Source organism: Lissotriton vulgaris, chromosome 2_1 (assembly GCF_964263255.1).
Source record: "Lissotriton vulgaris chromosome 2_1, aLisVul1.2, whole genome shotgun sequence".
NCBI lineage: Eukaryota > Metazoa > Chordata > Amphibia > Caudata > Salamandridae > Lissotriton > Lissotriton vulgaris.
In genome coordinates, this window is record NC_141687.1 from 2,113,197,797 (window position 1) to 2,113,223,435 (window position 25,639).

The window sequence follows — 25,639 nt, forward strand, 5'->3', positions numbered from 1 at the left end:
AATTCCGACTTTTTATCACCTACCAAAAATTCAGAAACATTCAATACAGCCACCGGGGAGACCAATAATCTTCTCAAAGGGCAGCCTAATGGAGAACATGTCACAGTTCCTTCATTTATTTTTGATTGAGCATGTCAAAACCCTTTCATCATACTTAAGGGATACATCCGATTTCATTTGCATTATCTCAGACACACCCTGGGAACCCGACATGCTAATGATAGTGTTAGATGTAACAGGACTATACACATGTATAGCACATGAGCATGGAATACAGGCAGTACAGTACTTTCTAAAAACCCGATCCTTGAAATACATGATACATAACAGCATGTTGGTTGAATTCTTGCATTTCTGTTTGCACAATAATATTTTTCTGTTTCAGAAGCAACATTACAGGCAAAGGAGAGGGACGGCGATGGGCACCTGCTTCGCCCCAGCTACGCAAACTTGTTTGTAGGCTGGTGGGAGAAGCAGGTGGCCTGGTCCGACGACAACCAGAAATGGGACACGTCAATTATTGGATGGCACCGGTATATTGACGATTTATTTATTTTCTGGAAAGGTTCTAAAACAGAGGCAGAATTGTTCATTCAAACTTTGAACAATAATGATCTCAACTTACATCTCAGTGGCACCATAAGCGATCACGAGGTAGACTTTCTTGATTTAAAAGTCTTTGTACAGGTTGAAAAAATCTGTACTTGACTTTTCCGGAAAGTCACGGCCGGGAACTCCACCCTAGAAGCAAGCAGCTATCACCCCAAGCCTTTAAAAAACAGCATACCTTTTGGGGAACTATTACGTCTCAAAAGAAACTGTACGCTTACAGAGGATTTTGAGCGAGCTGCACAAGACTCAATAGGGAGGTTTAAGTTGAGAGGATAGTCTGATGACACACTGAAAAAGGCATTTGATAAAGTACAAGTAATTCCCATAGTAAATCTGTTCAAACATTCGAGTGAGAAAAAAGCCAGTGAAGATAAAACTCCTCGCTTTATTACAACTTTCTCACATGACTCCACAATGATTCACAATATCATGAGTCGTCATTGGAACATCTTAAAAACAGATACGGTCATTGTTAAGCAATTATCACCTCATCCAAAGATCACGTACAGGAGGAACAGGTCCTTGAAAGATACCTTGATACATAGTCACTTTGACACAATCCCGAGATCACCACAACTGGGAAACCTTACTGGGTTTTTCCCATGTCAAAACTGTAAAGCCTGCCAGTCGAGTTGCAAAGTTACTACATATGAAATTCCAGACACAGGGACAGTGAGGAAAATTAATAAATTTCTCACTTGCACAAGCCCATATTGTGTGTATCGTCTTGAATGCCCGTGCAAACTTTACTATGTGGGGAGCTCAATTCACCCAGTGAAAAAGCGAATTCTAGAACATGCTAGAGCAATTGAACATAATGACCCAAATTACCCCGTAGCAAGACACTTTGCACTGAAACACAATAGTGACCGAAATCTCCTGAAATTTCATTGCCTGGATCAAATACCTCTTAAAGATCAAGGAGGGAACAGAGAACTACAAATGAGGAAACTTGAGTCGAGGTTTATCATTGATCTCTGTACCAAGTCTCCATCAGGATTGAACATAGGGAAAGAATTAGCCAGTCATCTTGGTTAGTTCAGATGTAAAAGACACAAAAAATTACCCCTAGCTGTTTAAACACTTTTTCTCCTACAGTCGGCAAGATTAATTTAAAGTATTATACATTAATTTTCTCCATTATTGACAATGAATGTTAATCGATGTCTAACAATTGAATACTGGAATGAATTGATCCTTAATGATTTGTTTGCCCATCCAGGGCTCTATAACGTCTGTTTGTAAAACATGGCCATGTAATTCATGTATTAAGTTACCCACTACATGATGGCCACCACGTATACTTATAGTTTAGTCTTTCTTCTGTGTTTATTGAACATTAGATTTACGTCAATGCATAACTTTATTTAAATCGCTAATGAATTTGGCGCGAGTCACAGCAGATGAAGGCGCGATGCCGAAACGCGTCCTGTTTTATTTATGAATACATTCTAAAAGAGTCTTGAAAGTGAGTTTGAGTGCCGTTCATTCTTTTGCAAGGGTAAAAGAAATTTGAAGCGTGAATATATATATATATATATATATATATATATATATATATATAGATATAGATATTACCTATTAGTTATAGTTAGGATTATTTTCAATAGAAAATCTCAACATTCTATTGTGAATAACTTTGGCGCCGGTTGAGGAATCTGCCTGAAAATTTCCTCAAATTTGCCTCGCGGCACCCCGGTCCTTCCCTGAAAGTTTGGTGGGGATTTGTCAAGCGGGGGCAGAGAAAAGAGGGGGGTCCCAAAACGTGTTTTCCCCATGTTAATTTCCGTAGAGCGGTCGACCTCACTTTTAGCCCGATCGGCTGAATGGATTTCCACCAAACTTGGCAACATTTTAGGGACTGGTAGCCCAATGTGCCTTTGCTATGTCTCAAGATATGTGCTCCAGTGGATTTTGAGTAATTTAGGTTAAAAAAAATATATATATCTATACGCGCACCCCGGTACACGCACCGGGGCGCTAACCAGCGCGCTACGCGAGTTCGTGCGCGGAAAGCTGATTGGCTCTCGGGTGTCTGTCATCATTCCAAACTGTCCGGAGCGGCCGCCATCTTGTGTCTCGGTAGGATCGAGACACAAGAGGTGGCAAAAACAAAGGGGGAAATGACCATAAGGGGGAAGAGTAGACCCCCCCCTTGACCCCCTAGGTTTGATGTGGGGGCTATAAAAGGGCCCCGCGGGTCAAAAAAAACCCCTTTTTTTGTTTGATTTGCGCGGGGGAGTGCCCGGTACGCGCACCGCGCAGCGTACCGGGGAGCGTACCATGGGGAAAAAAGAATGATAGAGTTTTTTTAAAATGTAGCCTTTTTTTTTATAAATTGGAGGTAGTTCTAAAAAGAACTGTTTTTTTTCTTCTTTTTGTTATATATTTTTTTAATGTAATTTTGAACATTTTGTACTTTGTTTGGCTTTTATGAACTATTTTATTTTTTTTGTTGTTTTTATGGGGAGAAACAAAAACAGGGAATTGAAAACAGCTCAACTGGAGCAAAAAAAAAATCATGAAAAAATTAAGGATTTTTGGAACATTTGTGGTTGTCACCAGCATGGTTGATGAGCGTTATGCTTTGCTCACCGTAGGTGATGGTCTTGCCACAAAAAATACAAGAGATCTTGTATTGCCCAAACTTTTGTTGAATGTTTGGGACCATCTCCCTTGTTTCTGGTCCCGATGGAGTGGGTTGCTTTCGTTTGGAGGTGCTGAGTGAAGATTGGGGAGGGTTGCTGGCCAGTTCTCTCACCTCTGCCGCAGCATAGTTGTTGGGATGCTTGCGCTGCATGTGCCGGATCATGGTGTTATTACCAAATGAATATTTTTCATTAGGGTTCCCCCTTGAAAGTTCAATGCCACAGATTTGGCAAGTCACCTTTGGTGCATTCACCTTCTTCTTTCCCTCTGGGATGGAAAAAAACTCCCATACAATGTGCTGCTTTGGCCTGTGTGGGGTATTGTCTTCTGGCAGCCACCTCCTCCGCTCCTCCTCTTCCTCCTCTTCTTCTTGACCACCAAAGTGATGTTGTAGTGGTCCTCTTGGTGGTGGTGGTGGTGCAGATGCTCCAGCTGCTGCTGCTACTGTAGCCATTTTAAAGTACAAAATATTTTTTTCACAAAGATCTCCAAACAGGTCTTCCTCAGTCAAAGGACAAAGTCAGAATAAGGAAAAAAGGTGGGGTCTTTCATCATTTGGAAAAAAAAACAGTCCTGAACCAATGAAAAGTGTTATTTTCAGGTCACATGACTCAGGCTTTTATCATTTGGAAACCAAAACTGTTCTGCACCAATTAAAAGTGTTATTTTTAGGTCACATGACCCGATGCGCTTACACAACGCGCCCCGGGGCGCGTTGCGTAAGCGCGTCGGATGCTTACGTTGCGCGATCGTATTCGCTCGAGTGCTTCCGGGTGCGCTTACGCTGTGCGTATAAACTTTGGAAAAGTATTCTACAAATGCATTTAAAATGGACCTTGACTGAGGAACTAAGGATGGCGGCTGTAAGGACAAATGAAAGAGCAACAGGAAAATGTGTTAGACGAACCAGATTGTAGGCCACTGTAAAAGAATAAAATAGCAGCAGACACCCCTTGAGGTCGGATTAACGCAAGAACAATCAGAATGTGATATGTGTAGATATAAAAATAATAATAGTTGTAGACAGGGTTGAAGGCAACATGATGATGTCATAGGTATAATGCAATGTATGTTAATGAAAGGAAATTGTGCATTCAATAGGAGAATAAAGGCATTAAAATGTATCGAAGTCTCTTTTTTTATTTGTCACTGTGTGCCACAAAGCAAAACAACGAATATATGATTCAATTTTATTCCACTGCTGATATTTGGAGCAGCCGTGCGAGGAGTATATTGATAAAACTGTAATGTATAATGATTATAAAAAAAATATAAGATGACCACCTTCTCTTTGCTGCAGTTGAAGGGGCAACTGTATTTGTAAACCTTTACACACATTTGATATTATTTTAATAGATGTTATATTTTCCAGTGAAGGAAACTGCTACGACATAAAAACGCTTTGCCATCATTTGACCGTGATGCTTTAAACACTGATAACAAATAAATACAACTTCTCAAGGGGAGAACAACAGATGTAGATAAATAACAAAATATTATTACCATCATGCCAACTTTAATATTGTTCTTCCAAACCAATGAAAATTTACCTTTTTAGGATAACTCTTCCAATGCCAGACTGGTGCGGGCCAAAGCTGAAGATCGATCGTTGCTTTGCCAGTCGTAGAAAACTTTCAATTAGCTGCTGCTTTTGACCATTTATGTTATCCAGATGAAAGGTCTTAGCCAAGGTTTTAAGCTCAGGAGCTGGGAGCAAATCCAGCACTTCAGAAACTTCTATTAATTCAGATTCTGCAAGATTATATTGAAAATATAGGTTAACGTGGCTGCAGGAAAATGCCACTTTTTGTGTGGTCACCCCTACTTTTTGCTAAATGTTATTACTGTTTTTTACACACTGTCTAATTGCTGACCAGTGCAGGTGCTCTGATCCCTACAATATATCGAAATTGGCTATGCTCCTAATTGGTGTATTTAACTTACCTGTAAGACCCTAGAATAAGATAAGAATTGTATCCAGGGCCTGTACATAAAATCACACTAGTAAACTGAAGCACACATTGTGCTACCACTATAGAGACAGTGCAAAACATGATGACTGCAGGCCTGAATTTGCAGGCATAAACTGCAAATTCAACCTGTATAAATAAACACTGTTTAAATATTAATAAATTATCCCTAATCTAGTCTTAATGCCCAAATAAGGAAGGGAAGTTGGTAGGACAAGTAAATGTGTAATATAAAACATACCCTTACATTGACAAGGCCTTAAAAACTATGTTCAACTGTAGAAGGGTTAGATGTTCCATAGGAATAATATTCAAATTAAATAAGGTTATCTCTGCCTAGGCCCCAACTAAAAATGTGTTCTTGGAATTTTTAAAATATTGATTACAAACTCAATTCAATCATAAAGTTGGATTTGTATTAAATATTTTACAAAAACTGCTTCTAAAAAGTCACCTTTTATCTGCCTAAAGCCTCTAGAAGGCCATTTGCATGAGCTTCCAAATGTCACATAGGAGGTTAACAGCTCATTGGTAAGGTGTAAACTTGCTCAGAGAGCTGAGAAAGGCCTTGGGTGTGGAGAGGTGTTCTATTCCTCTCCACCCCATAAGGATGAAAGACAGAGTTGGCCCTGTAACGGTTTGAAACATCATTGGGAGAAGTGCCCTGTGTTTACGGCTGATGTTGACTCAGTGAGTCTACATCAGAGAGATATGTCCAAATGCAGGTCCGCGCTAGCTGTGGGTGGCCCAAGAAGTACAACATACATCTGCAATAGGGATAATAAACCTTTTAGCACAAACTTTGTAGTTGTTAGTATGTGTCCCTACCAGGGGGGAGGGATGGCGGGCACAGATATTTTAAGGAAGAGGCAAATGTTTGTCAGCAAAATATTAACCTAACGAGTGTGGATGGCTGCTGGCTGACAAAGCCACGTAATGGCAAAAACAATACTTCTTTTGGTTGTGGAAGACTGCTGGGAAAGTTGCTGGCTTATAGACGATTGTGCATGGCTTCCGCAGTAGACGGCTGCTAAACTTCCTCTCCCCCTCCCTGAATATAATGAACTGCTGCTCTAATTGAATTGGCTGGGATGGGAGGAGAAAACTTCGAAATAGTAGTCCTAGTGTGAAAGGGGCTGAATCAGTAAAAAAGAAAGCAATACTTATAAATTGAAATATACACCGGCATCGCAAACTAATACACACGCATCACCCGAAAAAGTAATTTTGATGTGAGTAAAGGTATATATTTTCAAGAAATTAGCATTAACGGCACCTAAGCACTTCCGTGAAAAAAGTTATTTGTTGTTGTGGCTTGATAAAACAGATGGGTAAGAAACACTACCAGTGCCTAATGTGGCAGGCACTGATGTGACAGTCGTGGATTCTGCGCTGGATGTACGGAGAGAGAGGGACAGAGGAGGAAAGGTGGGAGGGAACAAGGCCTGGGGGAAGCTGGCTGGGGAGGGGGGAGGAGAAATCAGAGTAAGGCCGTGGAACAGATGGCTGGGCAGAAATGCGAGTCACAGCCTGGCGGCCGTGACGTGTGAAGCAGTGGGCGGGGAGGCAGGAGCAAGCAAATGGTATGGGGAGCCTTTGAAGAGCAAGGCAGGGGGATAGAAGCGCGTTCACGAGCACGTGCACTTCTACAAATCCAGATTGTAAAAAGTCAGCTTTGTGGTTTGGCTGCAATAGGTCTCTCTGCGAGACCTAACAAATAGGAGTGGAATTTTCATTGTGTTGTGTTTTAGACTTTTTAACTGTTTAACACTACCTTAAATTAAGCATGTCTAACCTGTGGCATTGCTGCAAGGGGTAGAGCTCAGGTTTAAATGACTGAAACTTTTACTGGGCTTAGCAAAAATAGTGACATTGCTACTTGTGGTAGATTACCATTCACCGAAATATTAATCCACTTTATCATAGTAGCACTAAAAGAAAGGTGCAGTGACTGTATCCTTAAGATATTAAGGCAGTCAATTTGACTCAAGCACCATCAAACTGCAGAAACAAGAATGAAGTAGTGAAAAGTTCCAGAAAAATCATCAAATTACCAGATATCTGACCATTCGATCATCACAGCACAGAACAGTGGAGACAATATATTTCAAATAGCCATATTCTGCAATTATACATTTAACTTAACTGCATCCCACAACTTTGTTTGGGAGGGCATGCTACATGTGTAGATCCATTGGTCAAGGAACTTAACACAGCCTACGACTGTACATTTACACTTCAGGATGATCAACATCCAATACATATTATAGTGGATCAGTCCAGTATTCATCAAGTGACTACTACAGACTCTGCAGCATTTTCAGGCAATTAGACAAATGTTCATTCAGGGATGTTGAATTTGCATCGCCTGACGCCCGAGACCTCTAGCTTTTATTTAGAGGCAAGAAGTTTTAATGTCTGTTTTGTTGTCCGAAGGACAACTAGACATGAAATTACTATTATGGGCTGTGTGCCCAGTTTCATCCTGGGTTCAGAGCCAATCAGATACAGATAGTTTAGATGTGTGTGATGGTCTGTGATTGGTTAAAAGATCATACCTGCACTCAAGACTGTAATTGTCCGCGGGGATCCTGATCTCAACACCCAGGTAAAACTATGCTTACAATTGAGGATGCAAACTCAGAGGTGAGCTTAGTTGCACATATTGGACTGCTGTTTGTTGCAAGACGGTGACTGCAGAAAAGGCAACCCAGCCGGTCTTGACTTTTCCAAATATCTGGAGTCGCACACAATGGAATGGAATGGAATGGAATGGAAATAGATTTATAGAGCGCGATTGCTGCCCGGGGGCGTCCAAGCGCTGGGAGGTAAAAATTGAAGGGACCGGTGAAGTGACACATTATAGCTCGGAGACTTTGGTGAATAGTAAGGTCTTCAGGTTTTTACGGAATGACAGCAGGTCCGGGTTGGAACGGAGTGAGAGGGGGAGGGTGTTCCAAAGTTTGGCGGTGTTCACCGAGAACATCCTACCACCGGCTCTGGCTTTCTTTACTCGGGGGACCACTGCCAGAAGGGCCTCAGAGGAGCGGAGGTTCCTTTTCGGGTGGTAGGGGATGACGAGCTTGCTGTTAATAGCAGGTCCTGTTTTCCAGAATGCTCGGTGTGCAATGCACAACGCCTTGAATGACACTCTGTGTTTAACTGGCAGCCAGTGAAGACTTTTTAGTGCGGATCTGGCTGACTGAGCTCGAGGAATTTTTAACAGGGTGCGCGCTGCGCAGTTTTGCACTATCTGGAGTTTCCTGAGGGTCATCTCGGGAGCCCCCACGTATAGAGCATTGTTTGTGTCAAGGCGGGACTGGATCCGGCCTTGGACTGCCACTTTACTGGCTTCTGGAGGCAGAAGTGGAAGGACCTTCCTTAGGGTTTTGAGGATGCCGAAACAGGTGGCGGACAGTTTGGTAGCCTGGGTGGAGAAGGACAGCTTGCTATCCAGCCACACTCCTAGGCTCTTGACGCTTTCCTTGGGGGTGGGCGGAGTGCCCAGGGATTGGGGCCACAAGGAGATAAAAGGTGTTGGCGAGGCAGGGCCTAGAAGCAGGAGCTCTGTTTTATCTCCATTTAATTTGAGGGAGGAGCTGGTCATCCATTCCTTTATGTCCTCTAGGCAGCTCAGTAGGCCTCCTTGGGGGTGACTGATGTTCTTTTGAGCCAATGATACCACTAGCTGAGTGTCGTCGGCGTACGACACAATTTTGATGCCGTACGGTTCGACGATTCCAGCCAGTGGTCTCATGTAGACATTGAATAACACAGGGCTCAAAGAGGAGCCCTGTGGTACTCCGCAGCTGAGGGGCTTGCTGGCTGATACTGTGTCCCCATCGAAGATCTGGAATGATCTGTCGGACAGGAAGGAGCCGAACCACCTTAGAGCATCGCCAGAGACCCCGATGTCCCGGAGACGGTTCAGCAGGGTGGCATAGCTGACCGTATCGAATGCGGCGCTTAGATCAAGGAGGATCACTGCCACTGATCCTCCCTGATCCAGAGCCCTTCGAGATTCCTCGGCGACCGCTAATAAGGCAGTTTCGGTGCCGTGTTTTGGCCTGAAACCTGTCTGGGATGTATCCAGTAGGGAGTGGTGTTCAATAAACTGGACCAGTTGGGCGTTTATATATTTTTCCAGCACCTTGCCAGCCCAAGGGAGGAGGGAGATGGGGCGATAGTTGGAATAGTCGTCGGGGTTCAAGTTTGGTTTTTTTAGCAGCGCCCGCACCATGGCTTGTTTCCATGCTATAGGAACGACACCTGAGGCTATAGATGTGTTAAGGAGTTCTAGGATAACAGGCAGGGTGGTTTCGTGAGCTTGCATCAGAACTTCTGGTGGGGCTGGGTCGCGTGGGGAACCTGATTTGACTTGCCGTGCCATTTTACCGAGGGTGTCAAGGTCCAGGGGAGGGAAGTGCTCGAGGGTTGACTGGGCATGGGGAGGGAGTGTTCTCGGGGAGGGTGGGTCAGCTGTCTCTGGAACTGTTGCTCCTGTTTGAAAGGTAGAGTAAATATTCAGGACTTTATTATGAAAAAAGTCCGCGAGTTCATTGCATTGAACTTGGGTTTTAGTCGGAGGGGGGGCGGGGCAGTGGTGACATTAGAACATTGTTTTATTATCTGGAAAATTTCCCTGGGTTTAGATTTAGCCTCTAGGATTTTGTCAGATGAAGCATGACAACGCAGCACCCTTCAGCAATCTCTGCCATGTTAAAGGCTGTAGGGTGGTAATGGGCCCCTTAGTGGCCTGACAGAGTTATGTTTATCTGTGCGCATTATTTTAAACTCTTTGCTTCTCTCTTGGTCCTCTCACTGTTGCATTGCGGGCCCTTCTACTGGACCTTGTAGACTGATCTTAATTCTGCCCATTAGCCCCTTCTCCATGGTGCTTTCTTTATGTGGGCCTTTCATACGTGACCAGGATTCTAGATTAAGCTCTTTGACCCTCACACCTTCTCCAGGCCCTTGCGGGCTTGGTGCTTGCATGCATTCTTTACCAAATGTTTACAATACTCATAACTACGAGAAAACAAAATGATTGATTCTACTTTAACTGTTACTACACCAGCACCTGTGAACGAGTAGGAAAACACAAGGAGGTAGGTGGAATGCACCTTTGCATATTTTTGCAATGCTGTTTTCTGACGGCTTATTTACTACAGAAACTAGGCATACATCATCTTTCCAGTTACCGATGCCCCTAAAGTCTTTCATTTAACTCATCAAAAGGATTTATAAGATTTTCTGTGTAGTGCTAAGCCTGCCTTTGTGGAAGTTTAGACAGTGTGATTTCTTGAAGAGTTGGAGGGCATGAGAAATCAGTTGGGATAATATCTGCTAGTTCTAATAAGGAATAGATCGTTTCTTACGGACTCAGTGGGAACACCGTTTATATCATGATTAACCCAATAATGTTGCGCTGTTAATCAACAATAAAATCTCATTATGTAAATATCCATTCATTTTACATAGTGCAAAATACAATGGGTTAGGTTTTATCTAATGAACATTTGTACAAGATTACAACATTGTGGTTAAATAAATTGGGGATTAGTAGTTTTGCATCACTCTTTGACAAGTCCTAATTTAGACTCCAGGACAGATCTACACAAGAGCCTGGTTCATTGTACACCAACACTAGGCAAACATCTAGAAAGGTGACCACAGGTAAAGATGAATAGTTACGAGTGTACACTTTGCTGGATGCATGCGTATTAATACAGCATACAGAAAGGCGTTACTCAAATTGAAAATGGGAAACTAGCCAGAGTTGCATATGGAGTTTCAAAGGTCTGAAAAAACCCTGCTTTCCTTGTTGCTTTGAGAGGGTAGAGTGTTACAGCCCTTGTGTTCCCTCACATCAGTCATGTTTGGATGTGCATTGCTTTCAGGCGCCAAAACACTCTCTTGGTCGCAGAGCCCGTCCTTTGCATTGGATTTGCCTTCTCACTACCCAGTGCTTCAAATGCTTCAAATATACTATAAACACTACACCTTGAATTTGCAACATCTTTTTATATGGACCACAGATTGCAGGTTTTCACCCGAAGCATGCAAAACAAACTTTTCTTCCATTCGAAAGATATTACTTGCAAAGGTAGTTTTAAAAGCTACTAAAATAAGGAAGAGCCAACACGGCAAACATCTCTGGAGAATCATTAAGTAGAATAGCAGACAAATAACAAATCAAGGGTGCATTTATGTCAAGGGCTGCTACGACTTATCTTGGTTCACAAATAACAAAGACTCTGCCTAACATACCGCACTTGGGTCTAAAACGTACATTTATTTCAGCTTAGCCTAACCCTTTACTCATGCTTGTCTCCAGCTCCAAGTGTAACTTCTTCACTGTTCCACCAGAACCCTCATACGTTCCCCTTCCTTTTTTTCCTCTCTATGCAAATCCTCTGTCATACCTCTCATTTAATTATTTCCCTCACTAACTCCTCATCTAACCTCTAAATTATTCTTCTCGAGCCATGGCTCTTTGTGTAATGCCCACTACCCCCAAACAATCGTAAGCTCTGTGTAACTTCTCAGACATTACAGGCTTCTTGTGCAAGACCCCTTCCATCTCTAGTTCTTATTTAAGACCGCTCTTCTTCCTAGGTCTGCTGTGAATGTCTCCAAGAATCTTCGGGGTTGTTGTTCATATTATGGAAGAGGTGTTCCATGTTTGCGTGTAAGGGTGTGCTGGGATCAAGTTACGCATTGGGAGAAAAAGACAATGACTTGCTTTTAAACTTCCTATTTCAGCATACAAATCCATCCCTGCCTCTGTCTCTGTATTCTCTGTTTGTCTGCATGCACACATAACTTTCATATCCATCTTTGATTCCCACCTTGAGGCCAATTATTTGTAGATTACAGCATGGTTCAGGTTGGGGTTTGTAAATGTGTTTTATTTTCTTAGAGAATAAATTATGCCAAATATGTAAAATTGCTCTGTCTGGGCAATGTACATCATGTAAATTCGGAATAGAAACCCATCTCCCAGTTGGAAGTTTCTCTGAGTAAAGTGCTCTGATGTCTGAATAATATATACACTATTTAAAACCAAGGGTACATTCTTTGCAGGACGGTCTAAGTGATTAGGTAGTAGGGTGGACATGTGGTTATCTTTGTAGTCCCGTGGACAAGTAGGTTTTTTTAAAACAATTTCACACCGCTGGTTCATGGTTGTTCCACTGAAGTTTCTCATTTACAAATTATTTTTTCTTACACTGTGATCTATTTAATGAGCTCCCTTTACAATAAATCTGATTGGGAATACTTTTTGTAAGCCAATAGCTATGTATAGATAGTTATATAGCAATAAAGACAGAGTTACACTTCTATTGCATTCTACTATATTTTCTATATGGTATCAGACACAATGAATACATCACACTTACTAGGTTCTCCTGTAAACTCACAATGCATTGCAATGAAATACCAGTGAAATCCATAACATGTTCAAGAAATCTGCATTCCCAGATGCACACCAACAGCGAAAAGCAGGCCTTTCTGGTCAATTGGAAGGTTTATTTGATGAGATGTGTTTGGTATGCTCACAATCCCTTCTCAATATACTATACGAATAGGTCTGATTTTGGATCCCAGTTACCCACTGAGGCAGAACAACCACTTGGGAGTAGTGGCATTGATGTTTCAAACTGCCTGGTCATGTTTCCCTCACTCCTAAGGTCCAGCAGCCTCTGGGCCAATGCTAGGTTTAGTGACTGTTCGTGTAACAAGTCAAACCGATGCAGATGGCAAATATAACTACATAATTCTATTTCTTAACAAAGCAATATTAATATTTTCTCTATACATGTAATCTTCAAACTAGGAATACAATGTTTTTTTTCATATTTCGATCACTCCAACATTACACTATTGTCATTCTCCATTTAAGTGAACAATCCAAATTTGGAGGAAAGCAGTATTTGACAGAGGGTCAGTGATGTGGCCTCTTTCAAAATATAGATGAAGGAATAAATATTCTTGTGGTCTATCACCATTTTATGTTCACCGTGAGTGTCCTTGCTACACATATGAGTGTTATCTGTATGGAGGAACACACCCCTATTGTAACATTACAGTGCCAATTACAAGCCATACCTGTCTGAAGGAAGCCACTGTGTACCAATTCTTCAATTACAGGTGACAAATCATCCCCAATCTCTGCATACTCAATCTTGTTCACTTTTATCCAATTCAGCTTGCGTTGAAAGAGTCTCACATAAAGCTTCTGGCTACCAGCTTCAGTTGTTAGATTTGATTAAAACAAAATAAATAAAACAATCAGCCATAGAATATATTACTTACTTGGGGCACAAATATTTTACAATGTTGCAGTATAGACACAAACATTGTTTGATGCGCAATACAAACAGAACTAACACAATTTTAGCTTGCCAGATAACTACAGGCACACATGAATAATTTATCTGTGAAGCTTGGCTGATGTTTCGAGCACATGAAATACAATGTTACAATTTAATTACACACCAACATAGCATGCACATGTTGGCGAAACATGAAGGTTTAAAAAAAGCGGTGGGTCAGACCATCAATGGCACAGTGGACATGTGAGGATTGGGCAGGGCCATCAGAAAGCTTCCTACAGTTACCTTTGTTATGTGTAGGTGCACACTTCGAGTAGATAGTAAGTGTGAAAGTAGGATAAGGTCACTTAAATGTTTGAAACCCACTGGTGGGAGAGAGAGGGTGGGGGGGGTGGAGGTGGGTCTGGCACAAGGGCAAGTGAACATCACAAAGAAAATATGGCTGGAACAAGTTAAAATAAGCAATGGGAAGAAACAGAGTTACAATTCAACCCAAGTGCATTAAATTAAACTAACTAAACCAGTTGTTTTGGGGGATATTTCATAGATTAAAAAACACAAAAATATTCTATTTTAATTAGAACCAGCCTAATCAGTCTAAAATCTAAATATACAATAAATATTTAGGTAATTTGTGATGGAGTTTTACAGAGAGTTACAGAAAACTAACCCTGGGTGAAGGACTACGCGCCGCTTGCGTAGTTTGCGCTATTTAGCACTACGCGAATTGCACGTAGAACAGTGCAAACACGCATTGCGGTAATTTTTTGCTTGCTCGCGGTATTCAACGTCAAGTTTGCAACCGCGAGCGAGCAAAATGACAACCCAGCGTGAAAAATAAACATCCCTGTGAGATTCTCAACGTGAGAAGGTCAGGTTTCTCATTGTGAGTGGTCGCGTGCGCTCGCGATGAGAAACCGTGTTGAGAAAGCTGCCGCTCGAGTAGAAATCTCGAGCGGCAGAAAACGACCGCTTGCACTGTGCAAGATGTGGTTTCACTGATTGCACAGTGCGGACAAGCATCTGGCACTGTGCAATCACTGTGTACAGCATTTTGCACAGTGCACTGCATAGCTCGCGTAGTGCGAAGTGCACTTCGCGTAGCTACACCTAGTGCTACTGCGCGAACTACGCCCAAAGTTACAGAAAAAGTGGATTTTATAAATGCTGCGAATACATTAATGCTGTGCTTACTGACCACTGGAACATCCAGGAAGGTTTCATGATATGTACAATGAATGTGCATGAAAACAAACTAAATATATTTTACATATATTTGGATGGATCTAGACTGGGACACCTTATTGCAAAAAGCTCGAGAGGGGGCGCCGATCACATTTGAGAACACGAGAATCTCCTTATACCCGGACTATACGATGCTGGTCCAAAGGCAGCAGTCCTCCTTTGTGGCGGTGAAGCGACGTTTACGAGACTTGAACATACAGTATGTGTTACTGTTCCCGGCACGTTTAAAAATATTGCACGAACAGAAAACGTACTTCTTTGAAAGTCCTGGAGATGTTGAGGACTGGCTTGAGGTGATAGAATTAACCAGTGCTGCGGAGATCGCCACACACATGGAAGGCAAGCAGGGGTCCCAAGTTAATGCACCGACGAACCGTAGAGGAGGTAGATCACGGCGGACTATTGCGAGTGTGCGAGTCAACTCACAGCAAATGAGACAAACTAAGAAGAAGGCGATCATCGCTACAGCAACCTTCAGGAACGCCCCACGAACGGATGCTAAATCCTCTACGGAGGATGAGGCGTCACAAGGATCGGACTCAGAGGGCAGTGTGGCCCTGTTCCCCTCTGCCACACCGCAGCTGATAACGGACCTGTTCGGCTGATGAACTGGTGCAAGTATAGGATGTGATTTTTAACTGTAAGCTGTAGTTCGTCTGCTTTAACTTTAGTTATCATTAGATTATTTACAGAAGGCAATCAACGCTTGGGCTCGGGTACCGTAGTAGCTTTAGACTGGTAGACCAAAGTACCACACACCCGCATGCGAAGTGCAAGCGCCGTGGGTGGGATGGTCCCTTTTTTAATGTAACTAATACATTTGTTCTATCGCGATTCATGTCTGCACCCACGCGGACTCAACGATCAAAACGATGCATGTGTTGGATAAATATACTGTAATCACCTGGAATGTACGAGGTATGGGCACAATACACAAAAGCCATAGGATACACGCGCATTTGTTACGACGTAAAGCGCAGATAGTCTATTTACAAGAGTCACATATGGTGGAAAGTGAGGTGGTGAAACTTAGAAAGAAATGGAGAGGTCAAATTTTCTCTACCTCTTACTCAAACTATGCACGGGGGCTCCACAATTTGGGAACGCCATGGGGTACCATTTGTATCACACGAACAGAAGATTGATAAATGGGGCAGATATGTATTTGTGAGGGGGGCCTTTGGTGGTGTTGGGATCCATTTATGCCCCTAACTTTGCCCAAGACAAATACTGGGACGCGGTCAGCGGAGCACTAGCGGGATGGGATACATGTCCATGGATACTTGGGGGGGAATGCAATACGGTTATGGATGTGTCTGTGGACAGATCACACCCGTCATTACGCGGTGCGGGGGTATTTAAACAGACTGAGGCGCTGGTAAGATGGGCCGCAGGGTGGAGACTGTGTGACGTATGGAGGATGCGTCATCCCAGACACTGGGAATACTCATTCTACTCGGCAGTACATGACCTGCATACTAGAATAGACAGGATTCTCTGTTCTGATGGCATAGCAATGCAAATACTCCACTCGACATACCTACCCAAGACTTTCTCCGATCACAACCCACAAGAGATCAGTATTACATGGGGTAAGATACCCACTCCGGTCCCTACATGGCGATTATGGCCACAGTTATTCGAAGACCCTGTGCTACGTAATGACCTTTCACATACTATAGATTGCTATTTTACAGAAAACAGTAACACGGCAACGAGTAGACTGATTGAATGGCACGCCTTCAAGGCGGTAATACGGGGCAAGGCGATCAGTGTGACGGTTGGCGCAAGACAGGAACTCCATAGGTCCCTAGAGTAAACTGAAAATAAAATAGGCAGACTAGAACAAATGGCCGCGACTGACGACAACCACAAAGGTCAGCTACAAGAGGTGAGAATTAAACATGCTGAACTCTTAGAATCCCTTAGAGTTATAGATTACCAGGAATATACCAGACGAGCGCATGTGGAAGCGGACAAAGCAGGAACTCTGCTAGCTAGATTACTCCGGGACAACCCTCCCACAATAGTGATCAACGAAATCAGGAAGGAGGATGGAACAAAGGCCTCCACACAGAGCGAGATTAATGAGGCATTCAGGACATACTACGCTTCCTTATATAGTGCACCCGTAGGAGTACCCAATGAGCAAACGGAAGCCTTCCTGTCTGCCTTAACATTCCCAGTGTTAGCGCCTTCGGCTCAAAAAGACCTAACAGGGCCCATAACATCACAAGAAATCTGAACCGCTATGAAGGGGCTCTCCCGTAATAAGACTCCTGGTATGGATGGGCTTCCCATCGATTTCTACGCTACGTACGCGGAATCACTAGTACCCAGATTAACAGACCTGTATAATGCGATCTATGAGGAAGGTTCCCTGCCTCTCACCACTGCACAGGCGATGGTAATATCATTGCCAAAGCCTGGAAAAGACCATTCGGATATGGCCAATTACCGCCCGTTATCGCTGCTACCCACCGAGTACAAAATACTGAGTAAGGTACTGGCCAATAGGCTACTGCCGTTCCTGTCACACTTGGTAAATATAGACCAGACTGGGTTCCTGCCTGCGCGTTGTACTTCCCTAAACATTGGGAAATTACATTGTTTAATGACAGAAGCGCCAAAGCGGTTCCCCCATGAGGGTTGTATTTCTTTAGACCTCAGACAAGCGTTTGACTCGATCAACTGGGAGTATATGTTCCAGACGTTACCTCACTTTGGGATACCGGAGGGATACATGACATGGCTGCGGATGCTATACAAAGCCCTGACAGGACGTACGAGAACGTGTGGGCACATATCGGGTGACTCTATGATACATAGAGGGACACGACAGGGTTGTCCGCTATCGCCCCTGATCTTTAGTCTGGCACTGGAACCCCTGGCAATAGCAGTGAGACAGAACTTCCTGGGTTTGGGAATACCGATAGGACGCACAACCCACCTCTTCTCGGCCTATGCAGACGATATTATTATATACCTGCGTGATCTTTTTCAGCCCTTAACGCCAATTTATGATCTGTACGGACGATTCAAAATTTTGTCCGGCCTTGCTGTAAATACCACGAAATCGCATGCCTTCACGCTGAGGACACGAACATAAAGTTTGGGGATGCCTTCCTGCAGATAGCACCAAATACGTTTAAATACTTGGATATTCAAATCTATAGAGCGCATGCAGATATGCTAGAGGGTAACCTTGATAGAACCATATGATCTTTACGGTCCAGTGTTGCCTTTTGGACCTCATTGCCACTATCCGTTATGGGGAGAGCCTCAATAGCAACAAGCATTAGAAATGCAATAGGTCTCGCAGCATTAGAGTTAGTGCTTTTAGAATTGTTTATGGGTTTTTTTGTAAATCTTTAGCATGAGGTTGAGGGTGAGTGAGGGTGAGGGGTTGAGGGTGAGTGAGGGTGAGGTTGAGTGAGGGTGAGTGAGGGGTTGAGGGTGAGGGGTTGAGAGTGAGGGTGAGGGTGAGGGTGAGGGTGAGTGAGGGTGAGGGGTTGAGGGTGAGGGGTTGAGGGTGAGGGGTTGAGGGTGAGGGGTTGAGGGTGAGGGGTTGAGGGTGAGGGTGAGTGAGGGTGAGTGAGGGTGAGTGAGGGTGAGTGAGGGTGAGGGGTTGAGGGTGAGGTGTTGAGGGTGAGTGAGGGTGAGTGAGGGTGAGGGTGAGGGTGAGGGTGAGTGAGGGGTTTTGGGTGAGTGAGGGGGAGTGAGGGTGAGTGAGGGTGAGGGGTTGAGGGTGAGTGAGGATGAGTGAGAGTGAGGGTGAGTGAGGGGTTGAGGGTGAGGGGTTGAGGGTGAGTGAGGGGTTGAGGGTGAGTGAGGGGTTGAGGGGGAGTGAGGGGTTGAGGGGGAGGGGTCGAGGGGGAGGGGTTGAGGGTGAGTGAGGGTGAGTGAGTGAGAGTGAGGGGTTGAGGGTGAGTGAGTGAGGGTGAGTGAGGGTGAGGGTTTGAGGGTGAGGGGTTGAGGGTGAGGGAGTGAGGGTGAGGCGTTGAGGGTGAGGGGTTGAGGGTGAGGGGTTGAGGGTGAGGGGTTGAGGGTGAGGGGTTGAGGGTGAGGGGTTGAGGGTGAGGGGTTGAGGGTGAGTGAGGGTGAGGGGTTGAGGGTGAGTGAGGGTTGAGGGTGAGGGGTTGAGGGTGAGTGAGGTTTTGGTTCCCCAGTCCTGCCCTGACAATCAACACTTTACTTTGGGACAGAAGATCTGTTCGAAGTCTCCTCTGGGTGGGGTGATGAACAGCTGCTTGGCTACACAAAAACACACCCGAAAGAAGCAGTATTCAAATATTCCAGGAATTTCCCGATTCTGTAGCAAATACCAGGATAAATAAAACTGCCAAAATGCCAACATTTCCCAGAGAACCTCCTGATTACAGCAAAATGTAACTTTGTATTATGTGGGTAGACTTCAAAATCCACACAAATTAAAAGAGCAGACTAAATTGCACAACAGCCGGTAACAGCATTTCACCCGAGCTTACATGCGTGAAGAGATATTTACAAACAAGGAGGCAGATCAAGAAAGAAGAGAAACACCTGACCTCTTCAAAAGAGCTGGACAAAGCAGAACTGATGTAACAAAGAAATTACTGTGGAAATAGTAAAAGGCGCTTTAGGCGGAGATGTGCAAATTACAACGTTAAAATTATCAGAACTTGACCTCGTGTGAGTGTGTACCACGACAATCGACAACACGACAAATGCACTTGCAGGGAGGGGAGGAGGCGGCAATGTGGCAGGAGACTTTAGAAACCAACTCAGCCCTGTGCTTTACCTCATAGTAAAGCAAAAAGCAACAAACAGCAAAAAATGCGTGAGCAAACGCAGTTCAACCTCAAATCCGAACAAGAAAGGGTGGAGGGGGCAGGGGAGGAGGGGTCCGGGGAGGAGGGAAGGGCCAGAGGGACTTGATGGGAGTGGTGGGGAGGAGGGGGAGGGTATAGAGAGAGAGGAGGAGAGACAGGACAGGGGGAAGCAGCAGAGACACGGCGGGTAAAATAAACAAATAACACGGCGGGCAGGGGAGGGGGCGGAGAGGGGAGAGGAGAAATGCGACACGGAGGGAAGGGGAGGGGGCGGAGCGGGGAGGGGACGGAGAGGGGAGAGGTGCGACATCAGTGTGCATCACACCCTGCAGGTTATAGCGAGAGTGTGGGGTGAATTTAGGAGAAAGAACCAAGTGTGCTTTTATGGCTCGCTGAACGAATCCAGGGTAGACCATCATGTTGTGTCGGCACAATGGAGTCTGCAGATTATAGACCTGGGTAGTGAGCGATGAGACCCCTGGTGAGGAGGAGACCTCTGTTGGATGTTTAACTGTCGAGGTTTTGCATTGGTTTGGGTCCGCAATTTCAATGAGGAATCTGAATGCTCTGGGGATAATCTCAGCGTTTATTTTCCTCTCCTTTGGGGCCTGTGTGCACTTCAGATGCCTGCAGGCCAGCATAGAATCGCCCTGTCATATTTTGCACCAGCTGGCATTTGAAAGAAGGATGTATGGAAAGGCCTTCGAACTGGGCACCCGTATAATTCAGTTTGGGATTTATGGAAAAGCTGATTGCTGCAGTATGGAGCTTGGTGGAATAAACAAATAACACGGCGGGCAGGGGAGGGGGCGGAGAGGGGAGAGGAGAAATGCGACACGGAGGGAAGGGGAGGGGGCGGAGCGGGGAGGGGGCGGAGAGGGGAGAGGTGCGACATCAGTGTGCATCACACCCTGCAGGTTATAGCGAGAGTGTGGGGTGAATTTAGGAGAAAGAACCAAGTGTGCTTTTATGGCTCGCTGAACGAATCCAGGGTAGACCATCATGTTGTGTCGGCACAATGGCGTCTGCAGATTATAGACCTGGGTAGTGAGCGAGGAGACCCCTGGTGAGGAGGAGACCTCTGTTGGATGTTTAACTGTCGAGGTTTTGCATTGGTTTGGGTCCGCAATTTCCTGTGTGCACTTCAGATGCCTGCAGGCCAGCATAGAATCGCCCTGTCATATTTTGCACCAGCTGGCATTTGAAAGAAGGATGTATGGAAAGGCCTTCGAACTGGGCACCCGTATAATTCAGTTTGGGATTTATGGAAAAGCTGATTGCTGCAGTATGGAGCTTGGTGGAATAAACAAATAACACGGCGGGCAGGGGAGGGGGCGGAGAGGGGAGAGGAGAAATGCGACACGGAGGGAAGGGGAGGGGGCGGAGCGGGGAGGGGGCGGAGAGGGGAGAGGTGCGACATCAGTGTGCATCACACCCTGCAGGTTATAGCGAGAGTGTGGGGTGAATTTAGGAGAAAGAACCAAGTGTGCTTTTATGGCTCGCTGAACGAATCCAGGGTAGACCATCATGTTGTGTCGGCACAATGGCGTCTGCAGATTATAGACCTGGGTAGTGAGCGAGGAGACCCCTGGTGAGGAGGAGACCTCTGTTGGATGTTTAACTGTCGAGGTTTTGCATTGGTTTGGGTCCGCAATTTCCTGTGTGCACTTCAGATGCCTGCAGGCCAGCATAGAATCGCCCTGTCATATTTTGCACCAGCTGGCATTTGAAAGAAGGATGTATGGAAAGGCCTTCGAACTGGGCACCCGTATAATTCAGTTTGGGATTTATGGAAAAGCTGATTGCTGCAGTATGGAGCTTGGTGGAATAAACAAATAACACGGCGGGCAGGGGAGGGGGCGGAGAGGGGAGAGGAGAAATGCGACACGGAGGGAAGGGGAGGGGGCGGAGCGGGGAGGGGGCGGAGAGGGGAGAGGTGCGACATCAGTGTGCATCACACCCTGCAGGTTATAGCGAGAGTGTGGGGTGAATTTAGGAGAAAGAACCAAGTGTGCTTTTATGGCTCGCTGAACGAATCCAGGGTAGACCATCATGTTGTGTCGGCACAATGGCGTCTGCAGATTATAGACCTGGGTAGTGAGCGAGGAGACCCCTGGTGAGGAGGAGACCTCTGTTGGATGTTTAACTGTCGAGGTTTTGCATTGGTTTGGGTCCGCAATTTCCTGTGTGCACTTCAGATGCCTGCAGGCCAGCATAGAATCGCCCTGTCATATTTTGCACCAGCTGGCATTTGAAAGAAGGATGTATGGAAAGGCCTTCGAACTGGGCACCCGTATAATTCAGTTTGGGATTTATGGAAAAGCTGATTGCTGCAGTATGGAGCTTGGTGGAATAAACAAATAACACGGCGGGCAGGGGAGGGGGCGGAGAGGGGAGAGGAGAAATGCGACACGGAGGGAAGGGGAGGGGGCGGAGAGGGGAGAGGTGCGACATCAGTGTGCATCACACCCTGCAGGTTATAGCGAGAGTGTGGGGTGAATGTAGGAGAAAGAACCAAGTGTGCTTTTATGGCTCGCTGAACGAATCCAGGGTAGACCATCATGTTGTGTCGGCACAATGGCGTCTGCAGATTATAGACCTGGGTAGTGAGCGAGGAGACCCCTGGTGAGGAGGAGACCTCTGTTGGATGTTTAACTGTCGAGGTTTTGCATTGGTTTGGGTCCGCAATTTCCTGTGTGCACTTCAGATGCCTGCAGGCCATCATAGAATCGCCCTGTCATATTTTGCACCAGCTGGCATTTGAAAGAAGGATGTATGGAAAGGCCTTCGAACTGGGCACCCGTATAATTCAGTTTGGGATTTATGGAAAAGCTGATTGCTGCAGTATGGAGCTTGGTGGAATAAACAAATAACACGGCGGGCAGGGGAGGGGGCGGAGAGGGGAGAGGAGAAATGCGACACGGAGGGAAGGGGAGGGGGCGGAGCGGGGAGGGGGCGGAGAGGGGAGAGGTGCGACATCAGTGTGCATCACACCCTGCAGGTTATAGCGAGAGTGTGGGGTGAATTTAGGAGAAAGAACCAAGTGTGCTTTTATGGCTCGCTGAACGAATCCAGGGTAGACCATCATGTTGTGTCGGCACAATGGCGTCTGCAGATTATAGACCTGGGTAGTGAGCGAGGAGACCCCTGGTGAGGAGGAGACCTCTGTTGGATGTTTAACTGTCGAGGTTTTGCATTGGTTTGGGTCCGCAATTTCCTGTGTGCACTTCAGATGCCTGCAGGCCAGCATAGAATCGCCCTGTCATATTTTGCACCAGCTGGCATTTGAAAGAAGGATGTATGGAAAGGCCTTCGAACTGGGCACCCGTATAATTCAGTTTGGGATTTATGGAAAAGCTGATTGCTGCAGTATGGAGCTTGGTGGAATAAACAAATAACACGGCGGGCAGGGGAGGGGGCGGAGAGGGGAGAGGAGAAATGCGACACGGAGGGAAGGGGAGGGGGCGGAGCGGGGAGGGGGCGGAGAGGGGAGAGGTGCGACACGGCGTTAGAAGGAAGGAAGAGAGGGGAGGGGGGAGGAGAAATGCGACACGGCGGGAAGGGGAGGGGGCGGAACGGGGGCGGAGAGGGGAGAGAGAGAGTAGGCAAGGGTAAACAAACACGGACGTGCACGCGCCCGTGACTTTTACGGTCAATGCGCATGCGCATAAGCTTAATGCGCATGCGCATTGACCTTAAAAGTCACGGGCACTGCAAGGAATCGCCACGATTCCTTGCAGTGCAGATAAAGAGTGGATAACTCGCAATACTCTCGCCTTGCTCGATGCGCATGCGCATCGACAGGCGAGACCTAAAAATGGTAGTCCTGCCACGCCTGCTATATTATTTCTCTAACCTGCCATTAACAGTGCCATTGTCCACCTTCAAAACACTGAATACCCTGCTCATAGATCTTATCTGGGGTACGGGAAGAAGACGTATAAGTTTAAAGAGGCTCCAAGTGAGCACCCGTATGGGGGGCTGGGAGTCCCAGACCTCCGTGCATATTATTACGCCTGCCAGTTACAATGGTTATCATACTGGACGGCAGGTCGCAACCTCCAAGAAATAGGGTACACTGACACAGACATTAGCAATGGCACTCTACACGCCCTATTACTGCCGGGACATAGACCCCCGAGAGACTTGCCCCCGCTGTTGGACACTGCGATAGCATGTTGGAAAGCGGAGATGCGATACACAAACACAGCCTCCACATAAGCTGGCAACATACCACTGCTGGATGTCCCACTAACTGCGGGTACCCTTACCAAACGCACATTAATGCCTTGGACTGAGGCCGGTGTCACCACGGTAGCGGACCTTTTTGGACACGAGGCACTACTGGACCATGACACTTTCGTAAATGAGATGGGTGCCCCAGCACACCTATATTTAACGCACACTGCATTGGTACAATATATCAAAAAGTACTGGGCACCACAAAGACGAGAACCTGAACACAACGAATTGGTTAAGATGGTACACTATATGGGGAGCGGGAGACATTTGGTCCGCTGGATATATACTGGGATCAGTACACACACTCTGGTTTCCCTAGACACCTTGAAGACCATTTGGATAGGGGAGATAGGTAGAGACCTGACTAATAAAGAATGGGAGGTGAGACTGGAGCATCCCAGGAGGGTGTCAAGGAATTCGAAATTTAAGTTCATCCAAACTATGGTATTACAACGGGCCTATTTGACTCCAGGTAGACTGGATAAAATGTTTCCGCAGACACAACACTCCTGCCCTAGATGTTAGACAGAGAGGGCGGGCCTACTACACATGCTCTGGACATGCCCAAAAATAATAGGATATTGGACTGCGATTAGGGAGCTTACTGGAGAGGCAGCGCATCATGCGATCCAAGACACAGTGGAAGAATGTCTGTTAGGCCTACACAAACATAATACTAGCTATCAGGAATATTACTATGCGCCGGAAGTCGTGTAAACCTCCAGAGGTGTCCAGCTGGCGCGCGGAAATGTTGAGATGAGGCAGTGCAGAGGGCGCAGCGTTACGCAGAGAGGAGGCCAGGGGACTGCGTAAGACGCCAATAGCAATGGAATGGGAAGTTATGATGGAAGAGTTAAATCTGAGGATGTTAATATAGACGTTTAAATATGCCGTGCTTGAACTAATAATAAATGTCGCCTAGGCCCTGTTATCCAATGTAATGTAGAAATGCATTCTGCTACAACACAAACAATCAGGACAATGCTATGGTGCCCATGGTTCGGTAATATTGATATGCAAGAAATGTGACCAAGGTTGTTGCGGAGGGGGGATGTTTACTCGGGGATGTTATATGGTTCCTTGTTCTTTAAGACGAATATGTACTTCTCCTTATATATACGATCTATGTAAATGATGAATGTATATGTAACACAACAGTGATACTGCTGGAGCCTTCGGAAATACTTCAATAATGTAAAGTATAGGTCAACTGTTATGTTTTCATAATGGACTATGACTATTCACGTTTGATGTTTTAACGGAGTCCAAACCAAAAATAATACTGCATGGATGTATATGGAACTTTAAAAATCAATAAAAATAAGTTTAAAAAAAATAATATTTGGATGGATCTGAGAACCTAAAAATATAAAGATTGACTTCAAGGGCACCTCTATAAAAACAAGAAGAACAAATGTGGAGTAGGGTGACCCCAATTACAACGTTTACATAGCTTTCCTGGTAGGGTACGAGTCATATTTCTATTGGGACAATAGTTGGGCCAGAGCGCAATTTCACTTATGCATAAAGTTTATGTTTGAACATGGATATACCATTTGGCTCACTAGGACTGACGAGCTTTGGTCTAGCAATACTAATAAAAATCAGAGTGGTCATCAACTAGAAAATATAACACATTTTCTATTATAATATAGTTCTAAAAATCAGATGGCAGCCTATGGTGTTGCATGGATAGGACTACCCAAGCCTACATGAGAACACACATTAAAAGCAACAGAGAAAGATAAGTAGAAGGATATGTAGAAGCACA

At 45.2% G+C, this 25,639-nt stretch overlaps 1 protein-coding gene across 2 annotated transcripts in view; it reads right to left on the reverse strand.

Moving 5' to 3' along the window:
- FAN1 (FANCD2 and FANCI associated nuclease 1) overlaps window positions 1-25,639 on the reverse strand; it is a 264,195-nt gene that overhangs the window by 210,772 nt on the left and 27,784 nt on the right. For both annotated transcript variants that reach the window (XM_086958383.1, XM_086958384.1), the window contains 2 exons: window positions 13,344-13,484; window positions 4,812-5,013 (listed from right to left, as the gene is read on the reverse strand). In XM_086958383.1, coding sequence (XP_086814509.1) covers window positions 4,812-5,013; window positions 13,344-13,484 — 343 coding nt within the window. The remainder of the gene's footprint in view (window positions 1-4,811; window positions 5,014-13,343; window positions 13,485-25,639) is intronic.